The 25,146-nt window shown below is 41.4% G+C and overlaps 2 protein-coding genes across 2 annotated transcripts; one reads left to right on the top strand and one right to left on the bottom strand.

The window, feature by feature from the left end:
• The first annotated feature begins 12,663 nt into the window (after window positions 1–12,663).
• krt98 (keratin 98) lies at window positions 12,664–16,271 on the top strand. The gene is made up of 6 exons (XM_073472818.1): window positions 12,664–13,005; window positions 13,684–13,766; window positions 13,893–14,049; window positions 14,648–14,809; window positions 14,944–15,069; window positions 16,047–16,271. Exons 1-6 carry the CDS (start codon window positions 12,664–12,666, stop codon window positions 16,269–16,271), a joined length of 1,095 nt encoding a protein of 364 aa, XP_073328919.1.
• Window positions 16,272–18,215: 1,944 nt separating this feature from the next.
• On the bottom strand, window positions 18,216–20,393 carry LOC141001660 (keratin, type I cytoskeletal 13-like). Its single transcript, XM_073472808.1, has 7 exons — window positions 19,927–20,393; window positions 19,700–19,782; window positions 19,448–19,604; window positions 19,164–19,325; window positions 18,929–19,054; window positions 18,564–18,781; window positions 18,216–18,443 (listed from the first exon to the last, which is right to left on the bottom strand). The coding sequence occupies exons 1-7, from the start codon at window positions 20,359–20,361 to the stop codon at window positions 18,338–18,340; spliced, it is 1,287 nt and encodes a 428-aa protein (XP_073328909.1). The 5' UTR covers window positions 20,362–20,393; the 3' UTR covers window positions 18,216–18,337.
• Between the last annotated feature and the right edge of the window lie 4,753 nt (window positions 20,394–25,146).

The raw sequence follows: 25,146 nt of genomic DNA, 5'->3' as shown, positions 1-25,146 counted from the left end.
AATACAGTCCTGTTACTTTCCTCCCACCTGCCCTGCAATTACCTTATCCCCCTCATATGAGCTGCCCCGCCCATCTCCCCACCTGCACTTCAGTCCCACGTCAGTCACTTATCACATACACTGCCCTAGATACTGTGTTCTCCTGTCAGATCGTCATAGTTGTCATATTGTTCTGTTTTTGCAAGCAACTGGAACTTATTCTTACATCTATTCAGGCTCTGTACCTGCTGTTGAGTATCTGTCTGTGAGCCTACATATGCCTTCACTTTGGCAATAAATCACTGAAATGACCTTGTCTGTCTGCTTTCCTTTTTGCCTCACACTCACCCTCTGTGCCACTTAGTCCTTTGAGAGTCTTCCAACATAAACATTGAGCCAGGAGATGGTTATCTTAACTTAGCATAGCAGGAAGACTAAAAGCAGGTGGAAACAGCTAATCCGTTTCTGTTGAAAGGCACAAATAAACCACCTACCTGCGTCTCTGAAGCTCATAAAACATGTCATATCTTGTTTAAACTGAAAGCAAAGTACAAATGACATTACAGGGTAGTTATCAGGAGAAATAGTCTTAGAGGTGCTGGAGTTTGGTGGTTACTGTGAGGCTGCCAGTGAAGAAGACGAAACAGTCAAATATTAAACAAATACTATTCGGGTCAAAGAACAAAATGTTTTGCTCTTGCCTTGATTGGGCTTAAAAACAAGTTTAGTTTATTTGTGTAGCCTTTAATGGCTGTTATGTATAGTCTCAGCGGGCCTGTCAGCACTCACATTATGAAAACACTGACTAGAAAAATGACTTCTCCAAATTAAGACCCTCCCTGAGAACAAGAAAAGAACTCCCAGGAGCTCAGAGGGGAAAAATACACAAAACCCTGGGAGGTGCAGCAAGGTGTCTCATGGGTGCAGATAGGGACAAATGCTGCAAGCCAAGTCGATATTTACAAGTTGGTATTCTCTTCTTCCAATCAAAATGCATCACAGTACATCTGCAGGAGAAAACATGGATGCCCGTAGCTTGTTGCCCAGTTTTTATGGCAAGTCTCTGGACTTCACAAGCAACTACAACAGCTGTTTTGAGAGATTAGCACACGTAACAGGAGACAGAAGGACAGGTTCTAAGTTCTAAGAAATCTTTTTGTGCTCAGGTGCAGAGAAACGGGCAAATACCTTACTGCTTGGGTTATCGGCTGTAACATAGCGTTAAACACAGTAGGATGAAGACAAATGAGTGCCTCACATTAGCAATCTGCCAAAGCAAAGTGGATGACTTCATGTCCACATTGGCTGGAGACCATAGATGGGTGTTTTCACTAAAACCAACCTTATGAGTCATGCACACGGTTGGCTGAAATCCCCTCTTCAATCTTACAAGGAACCCCACCACTTCCTCTTTTTCCTCTTTTATTTGTAGCATCAATGCAACCATTCTCAGTTATATCGTAATTATTATGGTGACTGAGTGGGACATGTAATGACTGTGTGTTTACAGCTTCTCATGAGAGCCTGAGACGCAGATTGAGCTTCTTTTTGGTATCTGGCTCAGCAGGATTGAGAACAAAGTTCCTGATATTGATGCATCTAAAACAAACATGGCCCAAAAGACTCCCAGTAAACCTTAACATAAACACATATTTATTCTTGTCTAGTCACTGATTTAGACAAGTAAATCCCATTAATCTTCAAAATCTTTCCTTCTAACTATATCTAAATCATAAGGTGTCCCCACTTGTTCTTCGTGGGAGGTTTTTATGCATCATGAGTTATAACCTCCACCCGACCCTTCAAATCTCACTGCATACTGAAAGAAGTGGAGTCAAACTGAAGATAAGATCCCATATCTTGTTAGCAAAGGAGGTTGCTCAACACTTTTTGGACAGATTTTGTCTTTCATGATGCAATCATTCTTATGAGATGTGTGTCATGCAGTGTCATGTTTATAACAGTCCATTCTACAGATTTCACAGAGAAAATGTGCCAAAAGTAACTTTAAAAAAACACAAATTGAATATTTTAGTTTATAAATCTGCACCAAACCACCAGTGATAAATGACTTTGTAGCAGGTTGACACTGTGAAGTACTCTCACAATGCCATTTAACAGGGAGTCTCCAGTAATAATAATTGAATACTTCCTCCATGATGTTCTGTTCTGAGTTTCCTTCAGTAAAGAATGGAGGGATTGTTTCCATTCAGTGCTAAAACAATAGCAGACATGAGAGGAAGTCCTCTCTTTTGTTTCTTCCCTTATGCACACCACTTTACAGTTACCATAGTCTCAAAACAGCATCAAAATAATCCACTACTTGTTCGCCGCGTAGCAACTGCCAGAGTGAAGGTGTCACCGCTCATGCTTGAATCTCATCTATTGTCTGGAGGTCCGGATGGTCTGGATTCCTGCATTACCTGACTGCAGACTAATTCAGTGTCCTCGCCGTCAGTTTCGACGTGCAGTGGGAATGAAGGTGGCCTGGTGTTCCCATGTATTTTGCACGTGGTCACTTCCCTTATGAAAAGTTGGCACATCATGTAATGTCATGTCAAGATAACACATCAGCATCTTTGTTTTAGCACCTTGAGGTTTGTCACTGCTGCTGGCACACAAGGTCGTACTCCCACCAACAATAGGCAGCTGTCAAGTCCACATGTTAAATTATTGCCTAAAGGTTAAATGATACCAGTCAGTTTTTAATCAAAAGAAACATTTTTATCAATGTAGATCAAATTTAATGTGAGATATACCTGTGCAAAGTTTTGTTTTTTCGTAGATGATTATTACAACAGTGTGGACAAACACCACTGTTCATAAGAGATCTTGACTTTGACAAAACTGCCCTGTGTTTTTCCCTTAAACAAACTTAAATGTCAAGTTAAACAGTAAACAAAGTGAGAGAGTGACCCCACGTCCTGATCATTTTGGTAAATTTTAATTCATAGCTAATACATGGACCCTGGACTGTATAAAATATGGCTGGAGCCTGCAGTTCTGAAACATGAGGCCAATGCAGAAGTGCTTTAAACCTGCATTCTTTCTAACAGCCAGCTCCCTGCTTGTATGTACCTGACATACTTCTCACTTGATTTTCTACCACGATAAACTGTATCTTAAAGGGTTTATGGTCTCAATCACCAGTTTCAAGTCTTCTTCAATACAAAATGTTTTCCCATTTAGAGTAAAATAGACAGTAAACTGGGCTGGTCTGTCAGGAAGGGTTCTAAGATGGCTTGGATCATATCTGATTGGCCGGGAGTTCTTTGTTTGTTTCTTTGTTTCCCTGGGTGACCCCTGGGGTCAGAGTTCTATTTTTGGTCCAATCCTTTTTAATCTCTATATGCTACCACGTGGCAATGTCATCAGTAAGCATAACATTTAGTTTCACTGTTATGCAGATGACATCCAGTTATACATTTCCTTATCCCCAGATGTTAGTGCAATGTTTACATGACATAAATGTATGGATGTCACACAACATCCTACAGCTGAACCAAGACAAGACAGAGATTTTAATATTTGGGGGGAAAGCCCAGAGAGAGCGACTGCATACCTTCAGTCCTTGGCCCTTCATACCAAGGACCAGGTCAAAAACCTTGGGGGTGTCTTGGATCCTGACCTCAATTTTTGAAGCCAACATTAGAAATGTCACCGAAGTGTGAAACTTTGCTAAGGTTAAACCATCTCTTTCTCAGGCCGACACAGAAAAACATATGCATGTAGGGCTGGGCGATATGGCCAAAACTGTTATCACGATATGTTTTTTTATATTAATCGATGTCGATAATTATCACGATATACAGTATATTTAACAATAATAATGTTGAATTGACAGTTTTAGTATTTAGTATTTTCCTTAGGACAGAACCCAAAACAAACCAGAAGGTTAATTATGGTTTATAAAATACAATTATTTATTGTCGGAATGAATAGGTGACAAACATTCAACAGAACCAACCAACCAAATGGCTTTATGTTAAACACTGGATAAATAAAATGATGAATATGTACAACAAATTGCTTGTTTCAAACATTTCTCCTGTATTTTAGAGGTAGTATACTGAACTGAACATTGATTAAAGAAAATAAAACAAAAAGGCAAATGTTGAGGATGATTATGCTCCTGTATTCTTTGAATATTGCACATTCTTGAGCTTGCAGGCAGTTGTTCAGTTCGGACATGCGACCAGATCACATATCAGCGATGACATCTCTGAGCTGCTCCTCCAACTTTACTCTTCACTCTGCGTAGAGCTGATTTTTCAACCGTGCTTATAGGCATCATATGTTTAGCTATACAGTACGTAACTGCGCTGGTTCTGTCTTTGTGTCGCTTCGGTTTCTTCTCATATGGAGTAATGTCTGAAAAAGCAGCGGCAACTGTTGGTTGAACTGAAGTTTGACTAGTAGAAGCAGTTGGGCTGGTCTGTTGGCTACTTGCGGGGATGCTGGCACTAGCATGACAGCGCTAACTCATACTTTCGGAGTACTGTTTGGGACGGTACCTTTTGAGATGATGGAAGAGGTTGGTGGTGTTTCCAGTTCTGCTGAGGACTGGACGCCGACACATTTGGCACCTAATGCTGGTCTGTCCTTTGTCAGACTTCAGGTAGCCGAACTATTTCCAAATAACCGAAGTGGTATGACCTTTCTTCGGTACAAGTTCTTCACCTTTGTCAGTTTCCTTGCATTCGGTTTCGCCAGTCGGACCGCTCATTTTCTTGTGTCGGCTCGACACACAGGTGGTCACCGTCACCGAGTTGTTGTGAGTGGGAGGGGCCGGAAACATGTATCAACCACATGCATTTGTTTCTCTGCTGTGGGATTGGCTGTTGGTGTAGTGTTTTCTAGGTAAAAGGAAAATGGACTCAAAAATAACTATATTGAAAATAAATGTCATAATTTATCATCGTTATCGTTGAAAATTTTATCATGAATATTATCGACATTGTTTTATCACCCAGCCCTGTATGCATGCTTTTATAACATCTAGACTTGACTATTGCAATGCTCTCTTGTTTGGTCTCCATAAAAAAGCTGAACAACTGGTTCAGAACGCAGCAGCCCGAGTACTAACGAAGACCAGACAGAGAGCACATGTAACACCTATTTTAAAGTCATTACATCGGTTGTCTATCAGTCTTAGAATTGATACTAATCCCCTTGCTAGTTTTTAAATCACTGAATGGCCTGGCACCAGCCTATCTCTCAGACATGCTTTTTAGATATGTACCTAGCAGGTCCTTCAGATCCTCTGCAGCCGGTCTCCTAGTCGACCCTAACCCAACAAAAACGCATGGGGGGTCTGCATTTAGCCACTGTGGCCGTAGTCTCTGGAACAGTCCGCCTGAGAATCTCAGAGACTCCACCTCTGTGGACATTTTTAAAAGAAACCTTAAGACATATCTTTTTAGCCTGACTTTTACTTAAGGTGCCTCATCATTCATTGCCTTAGTTTTTAAGTCCAAATCATTTGTGTTCTTAATATTTCTAGTTTGAATGCTTTTATTGTTTTATTGTTGTAATTTCTACTTTAGTCTACTTTTGTGTTGTTTTTTATCTTGCTCTGTGAAGCACTGCAAAGGTGCTATATAAATGAAGTTGATTTAATTTTGATTTGATTAAAGCGGGGTATGTTTTAGGGCGTGGCTACCTTCTGATTAACAAGTTGCAATCCCAGTGTGTGTTTGGGTTTTCAGTTAGATCTAATCAGGACAGAGAAACTATGGTGTGAAGTCCTCATCAAAGAGCACGTACTCGACAGCAGTTAGCTTTCTTTTTAGCCATGCTAGTAGCATGGCTGTAGGGAAGGCAATGTCGGATTGCTTCTGGGAGGAGAGGGGAGAGATCCAGGATGGGAGTCATGCTAATCCAGCTAGGTTTTAAGGCTGCTCCTCGATAATGTCCAGGTGCAGGAAAATGAAACAGACAAATGGGACTCAGGATGGCCAAAAATGAGAAATCAGAGATTGTTGTGCCACATCTTTACAGGGACCTGTATCCACCACAACATCCCAGATCAAGCTGTTGCACTTGATGTGCGGGCTGTGCCGACAGAGCACAGGACTACAGTGGGACGAGGAGAGGTGGACTCATGTCACATGCAGTCAAGTGGATGGACAGTGTTTCCCAGATGTAAAACTGTTAATGTGAAGATGCCGACTATAGATGAGATGATGACCATGGTAAGCGTTATACCAACATCAGCATGTTGGCATTAGCACTGTAAGAATGTTAGCATGCAGATGTTAGCATTTAGTGCACAGCTCAAAGTAGTAGCCCTACAGTGTAACAATAAAATTAAACATTAATTAAGTTAAATAAAATTAGTTCAAATTAAAAGATTTGTGGGTTTTTATTGTCTTCGTGGACATTGCACCACATTCTTGGCACAGAAGCAGGACTGACCTCTGTTACCTTGTTTGTCTGGGCCCATAATAGAGGGCTTGTCTCAATAGGAGTGTTTGATAGTGAACTGTGAATCAGTTCCAAGTTATATGACTTTTAGTAAAAAGCTGTATCCACCCATGTGTGAGAAGTTAATCAGTTCTTTCTTGCTCAATATCTCAGCATTGTTCTGTAAAAACCCTTACAGACTGCTTACAGACTCACAGATATAATGATACACAGCAACAGCAGCTCTGTGTAGAGTTGGTAACCAGGAATCACAGATGTGAACCTGTATGTAGCAACACAGAGCCTGCTCTCCATGTACCACACCCCTCCACAGGCATTATCTCATCCTGCTCAGCGATTTGACATCCACAGAAAAATGTGTTGAGGGGTCAGATTACTCCTGTGTGTGTGTGTGTGTGTGTGTGTGTGTGTGTGTGTGTGTGTGTTAAACATTCGACAAGTCAAACAGTCATCTGCACACTATATATTGAATTATCAGCGGTACATATTGACTCTCTTATATCCCTTCATCGGAAAAGTAGCTTGAGTAAACAAAAGTTGGTGTGTCAATAGACCTACCTGTGCTCCTTCCAGTAGTACAGTTACTCAAGATGTATTAGGAGAAAGCTTGCTCTGTCTACTTCATGTGCAAATTGCTTATGCTGGAAAATGAGAAGATGAATCTAGTGCTGACGCATAATTATAAAGGGCGTATGTGCTACAGAAAGGTGTCATGGTGTGGTGTCACATTTATGGGATTTCACACAACACAAACAACACGTCTGCACTTGATTCATTTTATTTGAACATTAGACTGCTCTTTAACAAGCTAAAGAATAACAACAGCTACTTGAAAAAACATTGACTGTTAAAATGCATCAGCAAACAAGCTTCTATCCTATCCTTACCTGTGCATCAGACAACTGATTACTGAATACAGAAACAAACTGGCAGAAATGATAACAAAAAAATGTTGCAAGGCCGCACAAAGTCCACGAGTCAGACGAGAGAAAAAAGACAATGTAATAAAGTCTCCATGGGGTTGATGTGTTTCTCAGTTGACTTGACAAATGTAACAGATAGTCACACAGCCACACCCTTCCCATACAACAGATTTCTGAGCTATGGTGATGAGAGTCACAGCCAAAGTGCACCACCTAGTGATAGTCACTGTGAAAACTGCTTACCGTGGGCAGCAAGCACGTATTCAGTGTAGCCGGCACAAGTGAATCACCATGCCGCACCCAAGGGAGTCGTGGAAGTAGTGAGAAGTGAGAGTTAAACTGCTCTGGTGAACCAAACTTTTGTTCCCTGAAAGAGAATTTGACGTCAAACCATGACCCTGTCTGTCTGATAAGCTCTGCAAAATGTATTAATGCACTTACAATAAAAGAAGGTGTTAAACTGTCAGTAGTGGTGGAATGTAACTGAGTATATTTACTTAATTACTGCACTTGAGTATACATTTGAGGTGCTTACGTTTTATGCAACTTGATACTTTTAAACTACATCTCAGAGGGGAAATCTTTACTTTTCACTCGATTACATTTACAGATCCCATTTTTATACCCCTCCTGTCCAGTGAAAACCACGTATCTCCAGATGTGCTGAGTTTGAATTTCGTGATAAACTAAAGGCATTAAGTGTCCCTGTATGTGTTGAGAAAGTTCTCCTAGACCTTCAGCTAAATAAACATTTTCAAAACCCTCCTGGATTAGTTGGGAAAACATCGTCACACAGCTGAAATCAGGCTGTTTTTCTGAGCTCACGGTTCTCACAACAGCATAAGAAAAATATTAAGATCTTAAACCCAACTGTATAAAAACAGTTAAAATGAGCTCAACCTTAAACATCTTCAACACTACATTGCAACACACACATCAGTGCAGCAGTATAATCCAAAAACATCGTATGCTGTATGATTAGGAAACACTGACAGGGACCATTTTACTGCAGGATGACTACTTTTAATTTTGACACTTAAATACATTTTTCTGATGTACTTTTATTTGTAGTGGAGTATTTTTTACAGTGTTATTTGATCTGAGTACTGCTGATCGTCTGTAGGTTACAAGGCATTTAAAACATGACTAAATATTCCCACACAAAGCCAGGCCCACATCTTTCCTCTCTGTCCCCCCCCCCACCCCCCACCCCCCGGGTGTTACACACAGACCGACTCAAAGTATGTAGCTGTCAAAAACACACAACTGCACATGTACAGTATGCACGCACATGAAAGCAAACAGCTGCAGAATGTGTCAGTGTGAAATGCAAAAGGACTGAGCTTAAAAAAAGAAAGAAGAAGGAGGTGAAATGTGGTTGTTCTTGTTCATGTTCTCGTTCTTGGTAGCAGATTTCTGTGTTGACTCTGGTCTCTCTGCCGGCTGTTCCATTTTGAAACTGAACAAAAGTGGGTGTGGAGAGCTGATGGGAGGTGGTGAGGTCCTGCTTGGTCCGGATTGGTCCGAGTGTTGTAGCTTTTTTGAGAGTTATATAGCTCGATGCGTTTTTTCCTGAAGCTCACATAACCTGAATTGTTTTATTACATAACAAAAGTAAATACCAATTCATTACTCCAAAACTGTGTATGAGCACGTTCACGTTCGAACACTTCACACTGGTAATTCAGGACACTTTCCATGGACTGTTTTGACTGTGAGTGATTTATCTGGACTCATAACACCGTAAATAACAATGAGTTTTGTTATTCATTTCATATTCCGTGCTTCATAGAGAGAGAAATTAATAAAATACCAAAATAAGTGATTAAAAGAAAAAAACTTGAAAGGGAAAATGAAGATTTAAAAGAAGAAGAAATGAAAAACCAATAAACAGGTCACATCAGGACATGCTTTCTGATAAAAGTATGTTTTTCAGGAGAGACGACACAACTCACACAGCATTTTCTTAATGCTGGTATAAACTTGATTGGACAAGCTTTGTGATCATTGCTCAAAACATAAGCTGCTATCAAATAGCCAGTTTTCACTATTAAATGAACATACTACACGGGAGCAGTGCATAACTGGGCTTTGAGTCAACAGCTGCAGTCATGCACATGATCCATGCTCCTTGTATAGTACTTATGTCTGCATATTATGTTCTAGGTCTTGCATGTTTGGCACGTTTCCTCACTGTAACCGGAAATTGTTTTATTAAAGTCAGGGGAAGTGAAGTGACTCCAGAGGTATTTATCTGACTCACTCACATCAGTACAGCAAATAGGATTCAGTCATGTTAAAGAATAAGAATGAGAAAAGAAAACCCGATATACTGATTTATATATCTGTTAGTATTCAATCTCTACAGTTTGAAAATATATTGTTCTTAAAGAGCTAGAGAGTAACAATACTGTACATATGACACAAAACTTAAAGGTGCAATAAGCGATTCTGGAGAAAGATAGTTGACTGTTGACCCGAAGCCTTGGTATTTAAAGACTGAGAACCTTCATCAACGAGACCCAATAATACAATTTTCTCTGAAATTGTATACTCCAGCTTTAAAGCAACATTATGCCTTTCCTTTTTACCTTAAAATAACAGAAGCTTCTAACATTTGTCACCTCAAGTGGATTTGATTTTGACTTCCTGTGATTTAATGTGATTTTAGTAAATGCTGGTACTTTTTCTTCAGCTGAAAATGTTGGGCCATAAAAAACCTGTTTGCACGAGAATGATTACAAAAAGGAGTGTCACTGCACCTGAAATTCCTCTTACCTATGCAAACATCCCCTCACTGTCGATTATCTTACAAAAACAATCTGTAGTAACACTGAAGGGTGTCAGTGTGGCACAGAAAAGGCAGGCAGAGCAACATTTTTGTCTGGAGGGCTTGAGAGAACAAAAGACCTTTTCTACAGCGAGTTGAGGGAAAAGTTTATAGCTAAGGATTAAGGTAAAAGTTGTTTTACAAGCCTATCATGGCTATCAGTTTACTATTCCACAGTTAGGCCTGCAAGGCTTTGGGGAAAGAATGTGGTACTTTAAAAACCAAATAGAAATCAAAAGAGTCTTATCGCAAAAACACATTGCTTAGAGGAGATTTATGCAATGTTGCAAGTACAAAAACCATTTAGCCTTGGGTGATCTAAACCTTCTGATAGACGGAAAGAACTTGTGTTGACCTGATAATTGTAATAGATCCTTACCAGAACAGACATTTTGACAAGTCATAGCAGGAAAACCACAAGTGTAACTAATATCATTTGTCTGTGGGATTGTGCGTGCTGTCTCACTGGAACACTTCAGTGAAAAGGAGCCATTTCTTGTGTCAAAATGTCTGCTGTGAAAAAGTTTAGCACATCTGAATGAACTTTACTCATTTCAACCATCCGAAATAGTCACTTTTGTCTTCGGCACCTGATTTACCTTTAACTCTCTTATTTTTAATCCTTCATTTAAAGCTATGACGGCGAAGGAAATGCGAGAAATCTTTAACCACAAGTCAGGGCCTTCAAACAGGCATGCCACAAAAAATAATTTTACTACCTGGTACCTGGAATGAAATGTGTCGTGTGCCTCTTATATGTTTTTCCACGTTGCGCCATGCTTAAAAAAATCAAACAGACATTCTGCAGATGCATTCAAACCATCAGTCATCCACTTCTCAGGCCTCACCCTGCTTATCAGTGTGACTACTGACTGTAGAGGTTGTGAAATGATTACAGTTGTGAAATGATTGTCTAAGTCAGGCAGCTCAGCTGTATTGTTCAGTGACATAAGAGAAAACAACAACAAGGTGATCATTTTTTCCACTGGCACTGGGATGTGCTTCTGTTATGAAGAGGCAACTGAGATAATTATGGAGCAACAAAACTAGCTGCTACATGAAAAACTTCACGTCAGACTTAGAAGTAGTAGTGATTACTGGTAGTGATTATTTCAGGCTGTTTCACAGCATTTCCAGAACAATAGGTTGAATGTGGGCCTGGCACAGTGGTGAGAAGTGTTTCACCAGTGAAACAAGTTTAGTTTATCAGTAACTTGTCAGGCTTGTCTTGAAGGGGACTCCTACACTCTAAAGAAAACTCAACCAACTCGCCAAAATAAACATTTATTAGTTTCTGAAGTTTCTACACATAAGGTGAAACTTTGCATTTGATATATTAAAACTGTTCTGAGTGTTTGTGTTGCAACTTTAGGTTACTTTATGTCTAATGTTCAATTTCACATTGTCGCTGTGATTTCAGTCTGGTTAGGTTTTGGAGTCCACATCTCATCACATATAATCACTGGTAATTCTGCTTACAAATTAAAACGCTGTCTCAAACTGTGGTCTGTGGCTTGACAAAAATGGACGAAGAAGAAACGAGTAAACGAGAATGAGAATGTGTCATGAAGCACATGTACCATCCAGAGCAATATGTCAGCGTGATCACTCCAACATGATCTTTGTGTTCAGCTTCTCCTGTTTGACATGAAAGATGAATGTAGATTAAAGGACATGTTTGACTTTGTTCAGTTTTTGTCTAAGGCTTACCTTCAAGAATGAAAGCAGTGTATGTTTAAGTTTATATCTCATACGTGTTGGCACATGTAGACGCAGCACAACATGTTCTGCTTACTTTCCTTTTTTGTTTTTTCTTGCCTCTGTGCTTAATTTGAGTAGATTCTTGTTTGGCCATGTAGAACCGCTGTGTCTATTAAAAATATAATATAATATAGTTATATTGTATGAATGTTAATCAACAGAGTCTTGAACATCTTGCCTCGAAGCTAACATGACAAAAATAACCTTGGCTGTCTCAGAAATGCCTTGCCTTTAACCTTTGGCCCCAAGTTTCACTGAGGTGAAATTGTCACTGGTATGTGTCACTTCTGTCACCGCTATGAGTGAATATTAAAAAATAAAATAAAAACAATCTACACGTGGCAGTTTCTTTTATAGGAACACATTATTTGAAACTATATGTGTCTCTTAACCACACAAGGAAGGCTGTGATTACGAACTGCTTCATGTTCAGGAGTGTGGAAACAAACAAACTGAAGAGTATTCAAAGAATGTCCTGAGGACGAGAAACCATAAAATGTGGAATTGCAAGTTCGACCTGAAAAAAGGCAGACGAACACCCACCCAGCAGTCATCACACCCGTGCTGATTGAAAGATTGCATAGAGGAGTAGGGGGGTAGCCTTCTAACTGCATTCTTCTCTTTCATCTTGCCATCTTAGCCCTTCCCACTTTGGCAACTATATAACCATGGACACTAAAGTGATGCTTTCAACTGCAGATCAACTCCAGTAATCCTACCTGATCCAGATCCAGACCTCTCAACATGTCTTTTAGCAGCAGATCCTATGGTCAGAGGACCTTGAGTGTCTACGGTGGAGCAGGTGGTCGTGGCACCCGCATCTCCTCAGCCCAGATGAGCTACGCACCATCATCATCCGGAGGCTTCAACCTCTCTGATGGCCTGGACCTCCACGTCGGGGCCAACGAGAAGGCCACCATGCAGAACCTGAACGACCGTCTGTCCACCTACCTGGAGAAGGTGCGCACCCTGGAGAAGGAGAACGACCGCCTGGAGAGGCAGATCAGAGAGTGGTACGAGAAGAGGACTGTCATCTGCCACGACTACACCCACTACTTCGCCATCATCGAGGACCTGAAGGACAAGGTAAGAGGAAGAGGAGACATGTGTGTTTCAGTGTTTTTCTGTTAACTTCCTCTTAACAATCACAATCAAGTTAACAATCACTGTGAGTGTGTGGGGACGGGGGTTATGTATCTGTTGGTATGTACTGTATGTAAAAGAACCAGGAAACCCATCATTGACAGACCGTAGATGTAGGCCATCTATCAGGAAGCACATACCACAAACAGAGCAGTGAGGAGAGATTATCGTGATTGTCATACCAGAATCATTCCTACTTAGAATCACATCCGGCCAACAGTGTTCAGAGTTAGAGCGACGATTACGAAAGGAAGCAGTGTCGGTTAACGTTACAGCTGCCAAGAATGTGCATTGCATGAACTTTGCACAAGCTTTAGATGCATTCCTTTCTTTTAAAAATGTTGATATATATGATATCATATATGATATCATATATTTTTATGTTATTATCTAAGGGTGGAACATGTAAGATAGTTGATTGTTGGGTCAGATTTCCAAGTCGTCAAATACCGATGCTTTGGGCTGGTGGCTGGCTTGACTCACTGCCCACCGGGGAATATATGTATCTTTTAAAATCTACAAGAAACCCTTATCAGTGGATTTGGGGATCCTATACTGTCGTCAAACTGTATGAAACTGTATGTTTTCTGACTTTTTTTTCCTGTTTTCTCTCCTCCTCAGATCCGTATTGCCTCCCGGCTCAATGCCAAGACAGTCCTGGACATCGACAACGCAAAACTGGCTGCCGATGATTTCAAAATGAAGTGAGTGCATTCTCTGCCCCTCTCTGCCCTGCCACATAAGTGAAACCTCACATGTGCCTCAAAGCGTGAAGTCGTGCCTGACTGACAACTTCTATTGTAACCTCCCTGAACTGTTTGTCCCCTCAGGTATGAGACCGAGCTGGCCATGAGGATGGCTGTGGAGGCAGACATCGCTGGACTGAAGAAGTTGCTGGACGAGATGACCCGGACCAAAATGGACCTTGAGAGTCAGTACGAGTCCCTGAGGGAGGAGCTGATCATGCTCAAGAGGAATCACGAAGAGGTGAGCAAGTACAGATGGAGAACAGTTAGTGGGGCACCCATTTGAACCAATCCAAAGCACGTTGGTGGCAGTTTAACAAGCAGCAGAACTGATGAGTTTACATCTGTCAGCACCTCTTAAACATTCTTACACACAAGCCAACACCCACTGTGTGTATGCACATAACCTGACAGTATGTTACTGATCCAACACTGCTCAGTATCATCCGCAGGGAGCTACACACTGCAGCTATTGACCGTGAGACAAAGCTGTCACCATTCATCTTAGCACCTATTGTGGCCTAAGCCTGCCAGAATTTGCACACACGACCTCGGCCTTATCTGTGTTAACACTGAGGAAATCCCACGTTCCCAATGTTTTCATAAACAGGTCTGTCGCCTTCTCCCTTCCCTCTGCACACTTCCTTGTATTCTTCTCTCCCTCCATTAGCTCATTGCCACTGTTTGTCTCACACACACTCTGAAACAGTTCAAAATCATGCATGCAACACAGTACAAAAAGAAATCATTGGATACTCTTGTAGTAATACTAAAAAAATGATAAATTAGTTGAAGTTATTCCCGCAGCTGACTCTGATGTTGTCCTTTGACCCCCGCAGGAGATGGCTCTGCTCAGGAGTCAGATGGGCGGACAGGTCAATGTGGCCGTGGATGCTTCTCCCGCTCCAGACCTGAACCAGGTTATGACAGAGATCAGGGATCACTACGAGGGCGCGATCAACAAGAACCGCAAGGAACTCGAGGCGTGGTACCAGAACAAGGTGAGAAGTTAGAGCGGCTCAGAATACTTTGCCAAGCTTGGGCTTATTTCTCTTGCTAGCATGCCATTAATCTTATATGATTGTTGGGTAAAAAAAACACAAAAAAACTAATGTTGTTTTTCTGATCTGCTCAGATCGCAGCGGTGGAGCAGGATGTGGTCACACAGACAGAGACTCTGGTGACGACCCGCACAGAGATTAAGGAGCTGAAGAGCACCGTCCAGAGGCTGCAGATTGAACTGCAGTCCCATTTGAGCATGGTATGTCACCATATATGAACTATAAAGATTAGTTATCTATTGGATTTGACGCTGTTTCGTTTAATCCTTTTGGACAATATGCTCACTCAATTTCCTGAGAGTTACACGAGGAGATTGATACGGCTCTCATGTGTGACAGTTAAATATGAAACTACAGCCAGTTAGCTTGGCTTAGCCGTTAGCATACAGACTTCATGTAACGTTCTGATTATCACTACGCCTGGCCAGGAGATACTTCAGACCACTTTTCAGTTTTTGGAAGAGATAAAACAAACAAGACATAATGTGAATTTAGGGGTTTTCATACTGAATTAGCCTAGAGCTAATAGCATTGTTAGAACTGACTTTGCCCAAGGCTAAGGGAGTTGTTAGCCCCAAGCTAGGACAGCTATCGCACTGGCAAAATCTTGCCACATTTCAAAGCGAGTTAACTGAGAGTTTGGAGGTTATCCCATGAAAGTTAGCTAAACATGGGGATAAAAGGTGCTAGTATGATTCAAGTTTCGTAATTTTTTAAGGGAAATATTTACTTTTAGAGATGTCACCCGTCATTTTACAATGTAAACATTAGTAGCGTGTTCCAGCGGACATTTAGTGTTAACCCTGGGCTAATATAAGTACAGTGTGACTCATACAGCTATAGGCTAACCCTGGGTTAGCAATGTGTGTATGAAATGGGCTACATTACTCCAGGGTCAAATGCAAGGCTAAGGATAGCCCTAAGATAAGAATACGAAGTTTGAAAAGCCCGGTTTGCCTTTAGACCTAGCAGGCTAATTATTTCACGATTTATGCTAAGCTATAGTCTAAACAGCTTCTGGCAGTAGATTAATATTTAGTGTAAAGACATGTGAGTGGTATCAATCTTCTCATTGAACAAACACGCATTGCAGCAGATTTACAGTTAAGAAGTGACATCTCTGAATTTGAATCACTGACTGTCACTCACCGAACACCTTCTTCTCCAACCACAACAGAAAGCGTCTTTGGAGGGCACCCTGGCAGAGACTCAGGCGCGCTACTCTGCGCAGCTAGCAAGCCTCCAGAACATGGTCACAAGCCTGGAAGTTCAGCTGTCCCAGCTCCACGCCAACATCGCCAGCAACAAGCAGGAGTACGACATGCTGCTGGACCTCAAGACCCGGCTGGAGCTGGAGATCGCAGAGTACAGGAGGCTGCTGGATGGAGAGGATGAGAGGTGAGGCATGAAGAGAGAGAAGCACTTACTGGGAAAGGGGGCTCAGAGATTTTAGAGGGGGAAAAAACAACAGGCAATGGACTGTAGATATGTTCCAGACTAATGTTTTCTTCTTTCTTTTTTCTCTCCATGACCAGTTCAAAACAAGGTAAGCAATTTTTCATTTCATGTCTATAATTCTCATGTTATCATTAAACTGATACTTTAACTGTTGTGATTGGCTTATGATTGTTGTTCATTTCTTTCTCTCAGTGGTCACAAAGGTCATTACCGTGGTGGAGACGGTCGTGGATGGAAGGGTAGTCGAGAGCAGCAAGACTGTTGACGTGGACGTGGATGAGATTGAGGGATAAACTGGAAAAACTCAATAAAGATCTTGCAGTTGAATTAAACTTTCTTGCGTGTTGTAATTTCATAATGATCAGAAGATAACACATTTCTATTATTGTCCCTCACTGATGGACAATGAATGTTGTTGTCCAGTACAAAACAGATATAGTCAGACAATAGCTTGAACTTATTCATAAAGCTGCATTAATTTATATTAAAGGTGCAATATATATATAAGAATTTTAGTCTATAACAGTCAAAAATGAATTGAAAGCATAAACAGAATGGGTCTCTTTCTGTTGTATTGCAGTTGCAGAATTGAAGTTAGTTAATTCTGTATTGTTATGATGCTATATTTATTTATTTTTTTTATATTTTTATTCTCACCACTATCACTAACAAGTCGTCTTTATAGCAAATACACTCTGATAAACCCATTGTACATTACTTACCCAGCACCAAACAGCAGACAAAGTAACAAAATAGTACCGCACCAGTAGAAAATTAATCCCTAGCTCGTTGAGAACATCCAGAATCTAAAGACTGAGATATGTCATCAGGGTTTATGGAGAAAACAGAGCTAAAAGGCAGATTGATAGTGGATTGACATTAATAAGGTGGCTATATGGCTCCTATGGGATTATCATGATGCTCTGTCTCTGCTGATTGCAAAAGCATTGTTTGCCAACATGTCTACCATAACAACCACTGTATTCTGACTGTGTCTGTCAGCTACGTTTACAGTCCCGCTGCCTGATGAAAGTACAGTGTTAAGAGAGCTTTTTAAGGTGTGGCAAGTCAGCCTCCCTGATTCAGAAAGCATTTTCCCCGTAGACCACCATTATAAAAGAGAAGTCTATGAAACTATTGACAGGACTTAGCAAAGTAGAAACACAGTCGATCATTACTCTTTATATTGTGAAGTATTAAACCCTTAAATTTTAACATTCATTTTTCAATAGCTCATAAAAGATAAACCTTCATTGGACAAACGGGCACCATCTGGTATCAATTTCTTAAAACACAAACGTGCTCTGCCCCCTAGTGGCCAAACATTAGTTGATGCAGCTTTAATCAATTTCACTGATCAGGGACTGGGAGAGACTGAGGCTGGGGCCTCTCCCAGAATGCATTGGGTAAATGTAAAGGAAACTCACATGACAAGTTGCCAGTTGAGTTGAATTAATGCTTACATCAAAATGCAACTGTGGACCCGCTGAAGAAAGTAGACCCAAACTCAGGACTATTAACGTGAGGCATTAAGGCTGCATTGGTACCTTATATAGTGACAGTTTTAGTTTTCAATCTTGAGTTATTGGAGAAAAACGCTGTGTAGCCTCTGCAGAATGGTGCCCCCATACATCTGTTGGCCTATTAGTAACCCTATATTTCACAGCTCCAATTTCTCTGTGGTTTTATTCTGGGCAGCTTTTACACACACATAACATGGAGTTAAATAATTGTATCTCAGACATACCAAATACCTAAAGTAACTCTTGTCAGGATAAAGATGAACATGTAATTCCATAAGATCTTTGGTTTATGACAAAACAATGCCACTATCATGACATTATTTGGAATTAAGACACAAATAAGACAAACGAACAGGACAAAGTGGTAGTGAGCAAACAGAGAGGCTTTTATTGAATTCACACACGTATGTGAAGGAAGTACTGGGTTCAGATGTGTTGCTTGTGACCCTCAGGTACTGCCCCTTGTGTTGCTGCGTGGAACGGACTATCAGGCGATGGTCGATGAGGAGGACACCAACTTTCCATTCCTCAGTTCCTCTGTGACCACTACCACTTTGGAAGATCTTGAGGAGGAACCAGTTCCACTGGCGAGACTGTAGAGGGGCAGAAATACAGTGCTTGTATTAAAAATCTATAAAATGCTTAAATTCACAGAGCTAGTTTGTTATTGTTTATGATGAAAAGACACAATTGTTCTTTGCGGGGAAAATTACCTGCCCTCTCCGTCCAGCAGCCTCCTGTACTCGGCGATCTCCATCTCCAGCCGTGTCTTGATGTCGAGCAGCATCTTGTACTCTTGGCTCTGCTTTTCTATGTCAGTATGCAGACACGTCAGCTGTTCCTCCAGGCTCGTCACCTGACACTGGAGACCTTGGAGCTGCATTGCATACCGTGCCTTTGTGTCAGCTAAAGTGCCTTCCAGGGATGCTTTCTGGAAGAGGAAGGCAACGAGAAGAAAAGGAATTAATCAACCGAAAATACCATGCTTTCATCAAACTGTACCTCTCCCAGGACGGAATAGGTAGAGCGTGTAAAGGTAAAGAAGAGTAAAGATTTGCCCCAGATCATTATCATTTACCATGCTAAGTTGTGACTGTAGCTCGATCTCCAGGCCCTGCAGCACGCGACGGATCTCAGTGATTTCTGATTTGGACGTTTGGAGGCTTTCCGTGTTGGCCGCCACCTCAGTGGTCAGCGTCTCTGTCTGAAGTAGACACAGTCATAGACACAATCAGTGTAATGCACATGTACCCTCACACAACAGTCTAAGTAGGCAATGAGAAATATCAACCAGGGTTTGGGTCCAGTCTTACCTTATTTTGGAACCAGGCTTCAAGTTCTCTGTTGTTCTTGGCGGCCACATTCTCGTACTGTTCGCGGATCTCAGCCATAACGGCGGACAGGTCTTGCTGTGGTGACGCGTCCACCTCCACGTTGATCTGTCCACTCATCTGGTTCCTCATGGCTGCCAGTTCCTGTTGAAAAAGACCCGTTCTTTAAGAGGTGGACATTTTCTAAGTCTAAGTTTTTTTTCACTCCACATTCGAGGCAGCATCTTCATTGCAATGCAGCTGACTGTTTTGGATTGGCCACCCACCTCCTCGTGGTTCTTCTTGAGGTAGATCAGCTCCTCCTTGAGGCCCTCGATCTGCATCTCCAGGTCTGATCTGGCCAGTGTCAGCTCATCCAACAGTCTCTTTAGACCAGCGATATCTGCTTCCACTGATTGACGCATGGCTAGCTCGTTCTCGTACCTGTGAGGCAGCAAGAGATCAGACTTCTGCATGCCTTCCAATTATTGCTTCAGACTGAATTTACAGTTTGAACTCCCATTCATCATGATACTTACTTGGTTCTGAAGTCGTCTGCAGCCAGTTTTGCATTGTCAATGGCCAAATAGATGCCTCCATTGACACGGGTGGCGTCCTGGATCTGTGTGATGACACAATGTTTCATTCGACATAATTCTCCAACTGCAAGCAGACTCTGCACACATTAAGGATGCTGCAAGCAATAATGTCTCTTACAATCCCATCTACATTATTTCATTCAGGAATCAGAAGTCATGTGACATACCTTTCCCTGCAGGTCAGCAATGGTGGCTTCGAAAGCAGAGTAGTCTCGGGCAGAGGGGGCGGTCTTGCTCTCCAAGAACTGGCGGATCTTGAGCTCCAGTTCAGCGTTGGCCTTCTCAAGGTTGCGCACCTTCTCCAGGTAGGAGGCCAGACGGTCGTTCAGGTTCTGCATGGTGGCCTTCTCGTTGGCTGAAATATCGACGGAATTATCACCTCCTCCATAACCCGATCCCACTTGATAACTGTAACTGTTGTAAATGCCGCCGCCGCCTCCAGCACCTCCAGCACCGTAACCGCTGCCCATACCGTAACCGCTGCCCATACCGTAACCGCTGCCCATACCGGTACCACAGCGTATTCCGTAACCGGTGGAGATTTTTGCTCCAGTGCCACCTGCACCAGCATACATACTCCTAGCATATGACCTTCGCGCCATGCCTCCACCTCCAACCAGGCTTCCACCCAGGCCTCCACCAAGGCCACAGCTTCCTCCCGTGCCGCCACTGCTGGAGCGCACAGAATAACTGCTGACTCTTGACATCGTGAAGGCTGCTCTGGAGGTGCGTCTGCTTCGGAGAATATGAGATGGGCTGAGATGCAAAGATCTGCTTCTGTCTCCCTTTTATGCTGCACAAGGCTGTTGCTGCCGCCTCTGGTGTGGGTGAGGGCGTGGAGGACTGAAGGGTGGAGCACTGCCTGAAATGGTTGCTTTGCCCTCCCCAACACACACACTTCAGGTTCGTTTTGTGCAACGATGGGAAGGAGAAAGTGGGATTAAACCTAATCCTATTCAGTTGGATAATATAATGAAGTCATTCAGACCTCACAACTCCCTGCAACACTCACATGAAACATACTGACTCATTTTTTTAATTCATCCTTTATTTCCATTCTTCATATTAAAGGTCTACCGTAAGAGAGTAGATTTTTTCAGTCTCATTCCCAACTTGTCAAAGGGGATGGCGAGCGACCTGACCTACAATCCCAAAGCATCAGTATTTGACAAGTTCTCTGACAAAGTGGAATGTCCATTAACACAAAGCATCCACGTGAACCTCTATCTGATATTCCTATAAAGTGTATTGTAAATGTACAAGCAGCCACGCCCGTTACTGTTAGCCTCAGGTTAGTTATCCAGTCAAATGCCTCAAGTTTTGTTCTGACATGCGATGAGTCTTTTTTGAATTCACGCCATAAATTTGCGAGAATTTCAAGACTGCCACACTGTCCTGACCACACCTGTTACATTGCCAAGGCAACAAGCACTGTAAATACGGTAACTGAATCAGTCGATGTTTTAATCTTGACTCTCAGCCAGCACCCTTGTTCTCACACATATTTTTGTCATTTGTCTTCATGTTATCTTGCAAGTATTTGTTCTTTTGTTATTCATAGTTTCAAACTAAAAATTGTTCAGATTCTCTTTTATTTTGCTCGTCAGCAGCCTGCGGGCTGCCAGTCAGAAGCGGTTTGTGTAAGCAGAGCCGGCCCTTGGCATAGGCTGTATAGGCGAATGCTAAGGGCACCGTCATCCACGGGCGGCACCGCAAATGGGGGGGAGAATTTTTTTTTTAAATTACTATTTTTCACCAGTGCTATTACTACTATTATTTCAAAATACTATATAAGCCTACAGCAACATAACTTCATAGCAAAGCCTATTAAATAATGGAGAGGCCTTTTTTCTGAGTTCCTGGCTGGCTCGTTGCACTGTAACTGCCCCCTGTGAGGGTGGGGGGCGGGGTCGAGAGGCAAGTTGCCTGAATCTGACCGGACCGTGACCCCAAGACCAAGAGAGAGATTTATTGATACTGTAGCGGAACCACAATGTCCAAAAGACTGAAACCATCCGGTACCCAGGGAAGGAAAAGAAGGAAAGAAGAGGAAGAAAAACGTGAAAAAGAAAGAGGTACAGTAACGTCAATGTGATGAAGTGAATGAAATTAATAGTTTAATGCATCGTAGTTACCGTTGTTGGAGCAGAGTGTTAACTTGCTAGCCTTACTTCGGACGATAGTAGCATTGTTTAATAATCAGTAACTAGAAAAATTGCATTTCCTGCGAAAATACAGTGTGAATGCTGACGGCTGAAGTGATTTCGGAAATCCGCTGAATGTACTGGAAAATGCTTGCCTGAAATGCATAAAACTATAAGAATGAATGGTCAAGATTTTGCAGGGAAAGCTGAATTTTTCAAAAGCTGAAAAGGCAGAAAAGCTGAAAAGTAATAGGCTGAATGGGCTGAAAAAGCTGAATATTTTGATAGTTGAATAGTTTCTCTAGCTGAACATAAAGCTGAATATTTGAAAAAGCTGAAAAGGTTGAAAAGCTGAAAAGTACAAGGCTGAAAGAGCTTAAAAAGCTGAACAGTTTGATAGCAGAACAGTTTCTCTGGCTGCACATATGCTGGAGCAGTAGCAGAACCAATGTTGAAAATGTCCCCCTAAGAATGAATGGGAAAACACCTCCCAAACTCCTGCAGGTCTAGAAAAAAGTGTAATGGTTATAGCCAAAATATTATACAGTGAGTAACAGGAGACATTGCTGAACCCTATGATGTGTTTTTATTTCTGTAGAGTGAAAAATGAGGATGCTAGAGCGAGAAACAGAACAGGTACCGTCTGCTCTAAACCAGAACTTTAGGCTCAAAATTAACATTGCGGCTTATGGGGGAGTTGCTGGAGTGCTTGTCACTCTAGGGCTTCTACAGCCAAAAGTGTAAGTCCTACATCTGAAATAAGACCATCATCTAAAAGCCAACAATATTTCCCACATTTCTATGTATATATTGTCTATGTGAAGTAAAAGATGTGGGATCCAAATCAAGCTGAAGATAATTTTTTCTCCAGTTTTTCCAGCTGCTCTCCACTCTAGCGATGATGTCACGCACTCTAGCTCACGCAATACACACCCATTATAAAACCAGAAGACGAGCTAAAAATCCTTAAAACTAAAACTGTGATTATTTCAAAACCGTAAAAGATTTTAAAAAGCTGAAAACATGCCCAATAGTTCAAAGTCTTGTAATTCTTAAAAAGTTGGAATGGTGTCTGTAGCTCAAAGTATGAGGGACGAGAAGAGGTTGAAAGTCTGTGGTTTTGAAGAGGATTTGTAGATTTTTTGTAGAAAAGTACAAAGCTGAACGTCTGATAGCTGAACGGTTTCTCTGGCTGAACGTATGCTGAAGCAGTAGCAGAATGAAATTTGAAAAATTCCCCATAAGGATGAATGAGAACATTTTTGCAGAAAAAGCTGAATATCTCCAAAAGTATAATAGATAGAAAAGCCAAAAATACAAGCAGTAATGTCCTTAACGAGCTGAACATTTTTGATACTTGACTGTTTTCTGTAGCTCAAAATTTGTAGAAGAGAGCGTAGAAGCGAACCGAAAAACATACTGAAGCAGGAATAATAAATTCCAGAAGGACAATAGCTAGAATCAACGTAAGTTAATGTTACTGCCACCTTAAATTCATCAGGGACATTTGGAAAGTTAACGTTAGGCCTGTTCAGGTGTTATTTTAACCTGTTGGCTGTGTTTTCCTGCTTGTATGTCAGTTAAAATGCTATTCGTTTTCCATCCCCTTTGTAAGTAATAGGGCAGTTGTAAGCCTTTGGTTTATTGTGTCACAGTTTATGTTTGTTAAAGTTTACATCAGTGTTAAAGTGCAGTTAAAATGTATTACTGTTAATACTCCATCCCTTAGCTTTCCCATACCATTCATAGGCAATATATATATATATATATATATATATATATATATATATATATATATATATATATATATACATATATACACACACACATATACATATACATATATGTGTGTGTGTGTATATATATGTATATACCTATACATATATATATTAATTTCATTGCACTTTACTGCTTTTTGCACTCTGGTTAGACTGAATTGCATTGCAATGATGATAAAGTTGAATGAATCTCATCGTATTTTCATTATTGGTCTATATTAGTCTTATGTATAGCACACACCAAGCATCTGTTTTTGTATTAAAATGTAACATCCAGTGGTCACATATCCTCCCCTATCAGATGCACTTTTAAAATGCTGAATACATACATGCAGTTTCTGTGTGAGTGTATGAAAATTGATTGTGAAATTGACTGCGATGCAAGGGGGCGCCAGCTAAAATCTTGCCTAGGGCGCCACATTGGTCAGGGCCGGCACTGTGTGTAAGGGCTCATGATGTCAGTCGATACCCAGCCATTTCCAAGACTGGGCACAGCACTGTTGGAGATCTCAGCACAGATGTGCCTGCATGTTCTTTATTTTACTTGGCATTGTACCATCTCACCACTATCACTAACAAGCCGTCTTTATAGCAAATACGCTCTGATAAACCCATTGTACATTACTTACCCAGCACCAAACAGCAGACGAAGTTACAAAATAGTACAGCACCAGTAGAAAATTAATCCCTAGCTCGTTGAGAACATCCAGAATCTAAAGACTGAGACATGTCATCAGGGTTTATGGAGAAAACAGAGCTAAAAGACAGATTGATAGTGGATTGACATTAATAAGGTGGCTATATGGCTCCTATGGGATTATCATGATGCTCTGTCTCTGCTGATTGCAAAGGCATTGTTTGCCAACATGTCTACCATAACAACCACTGTATTCTGACTGTGTCTGTCAGCTACGTTTACAGTCCCGCTGCCTGATAAAAGTACAGTATTAAGAGAGCTTTTTAAGGTGTGGCAAGTCAGCCTCCCTGATTCAGAAAGCATTTTCCCTGTAGACCACCATTATAAAAGAGAAGTCTATGAAACTACTGACAGGACTCAGCAAAGTAGAAACACGGTCGATCATTACTCTTTATATTGTGAAGTATTAAACCCTTAAATTTTAACATTCATTTTTCAATAGCTCATAAAAGATAAACCTTCATTGGACAAACGGGCACCATCTGGTATCAATTTCTCAAAACACAAACGTGCTCTGCCCCCTAGTGGCCAAACATTAGTTGATGCAGCTTTAATCAATTTCACTGATCAGGGACTGGGAGAGACTGAGGCTGGGGCCTCTCCCAGAATGCATTGGGTAAATGTAAAGGAAACTCACATGACAAGTTGCCAGTTGAGTTGAATTAATGCTTACATCAAAATGCAACTGTGGACCCGCTGAAGAAAGTAGACCCAAACACAGGACTATTAATGTGAGGCATTAAGGCTGCATTGGTACCTTATATAGTG

The sequence above is a fragment of the Pagrus major genome, chromosome 1, assembly GCF_040436345.1.
Source record: "Pagrus major chromosome 1, Pma_NU_1.0".
Taxonomy (NCBI): domain Eukaryota; kingdom Metazoa; phylum Chordata; class Actinopteri; order Spariformes; family Sparidae; genus Pagrus; species Pagrus major.
This window is presented reverse-complemented; position numbering and strand designations above follow the sequence as displayed.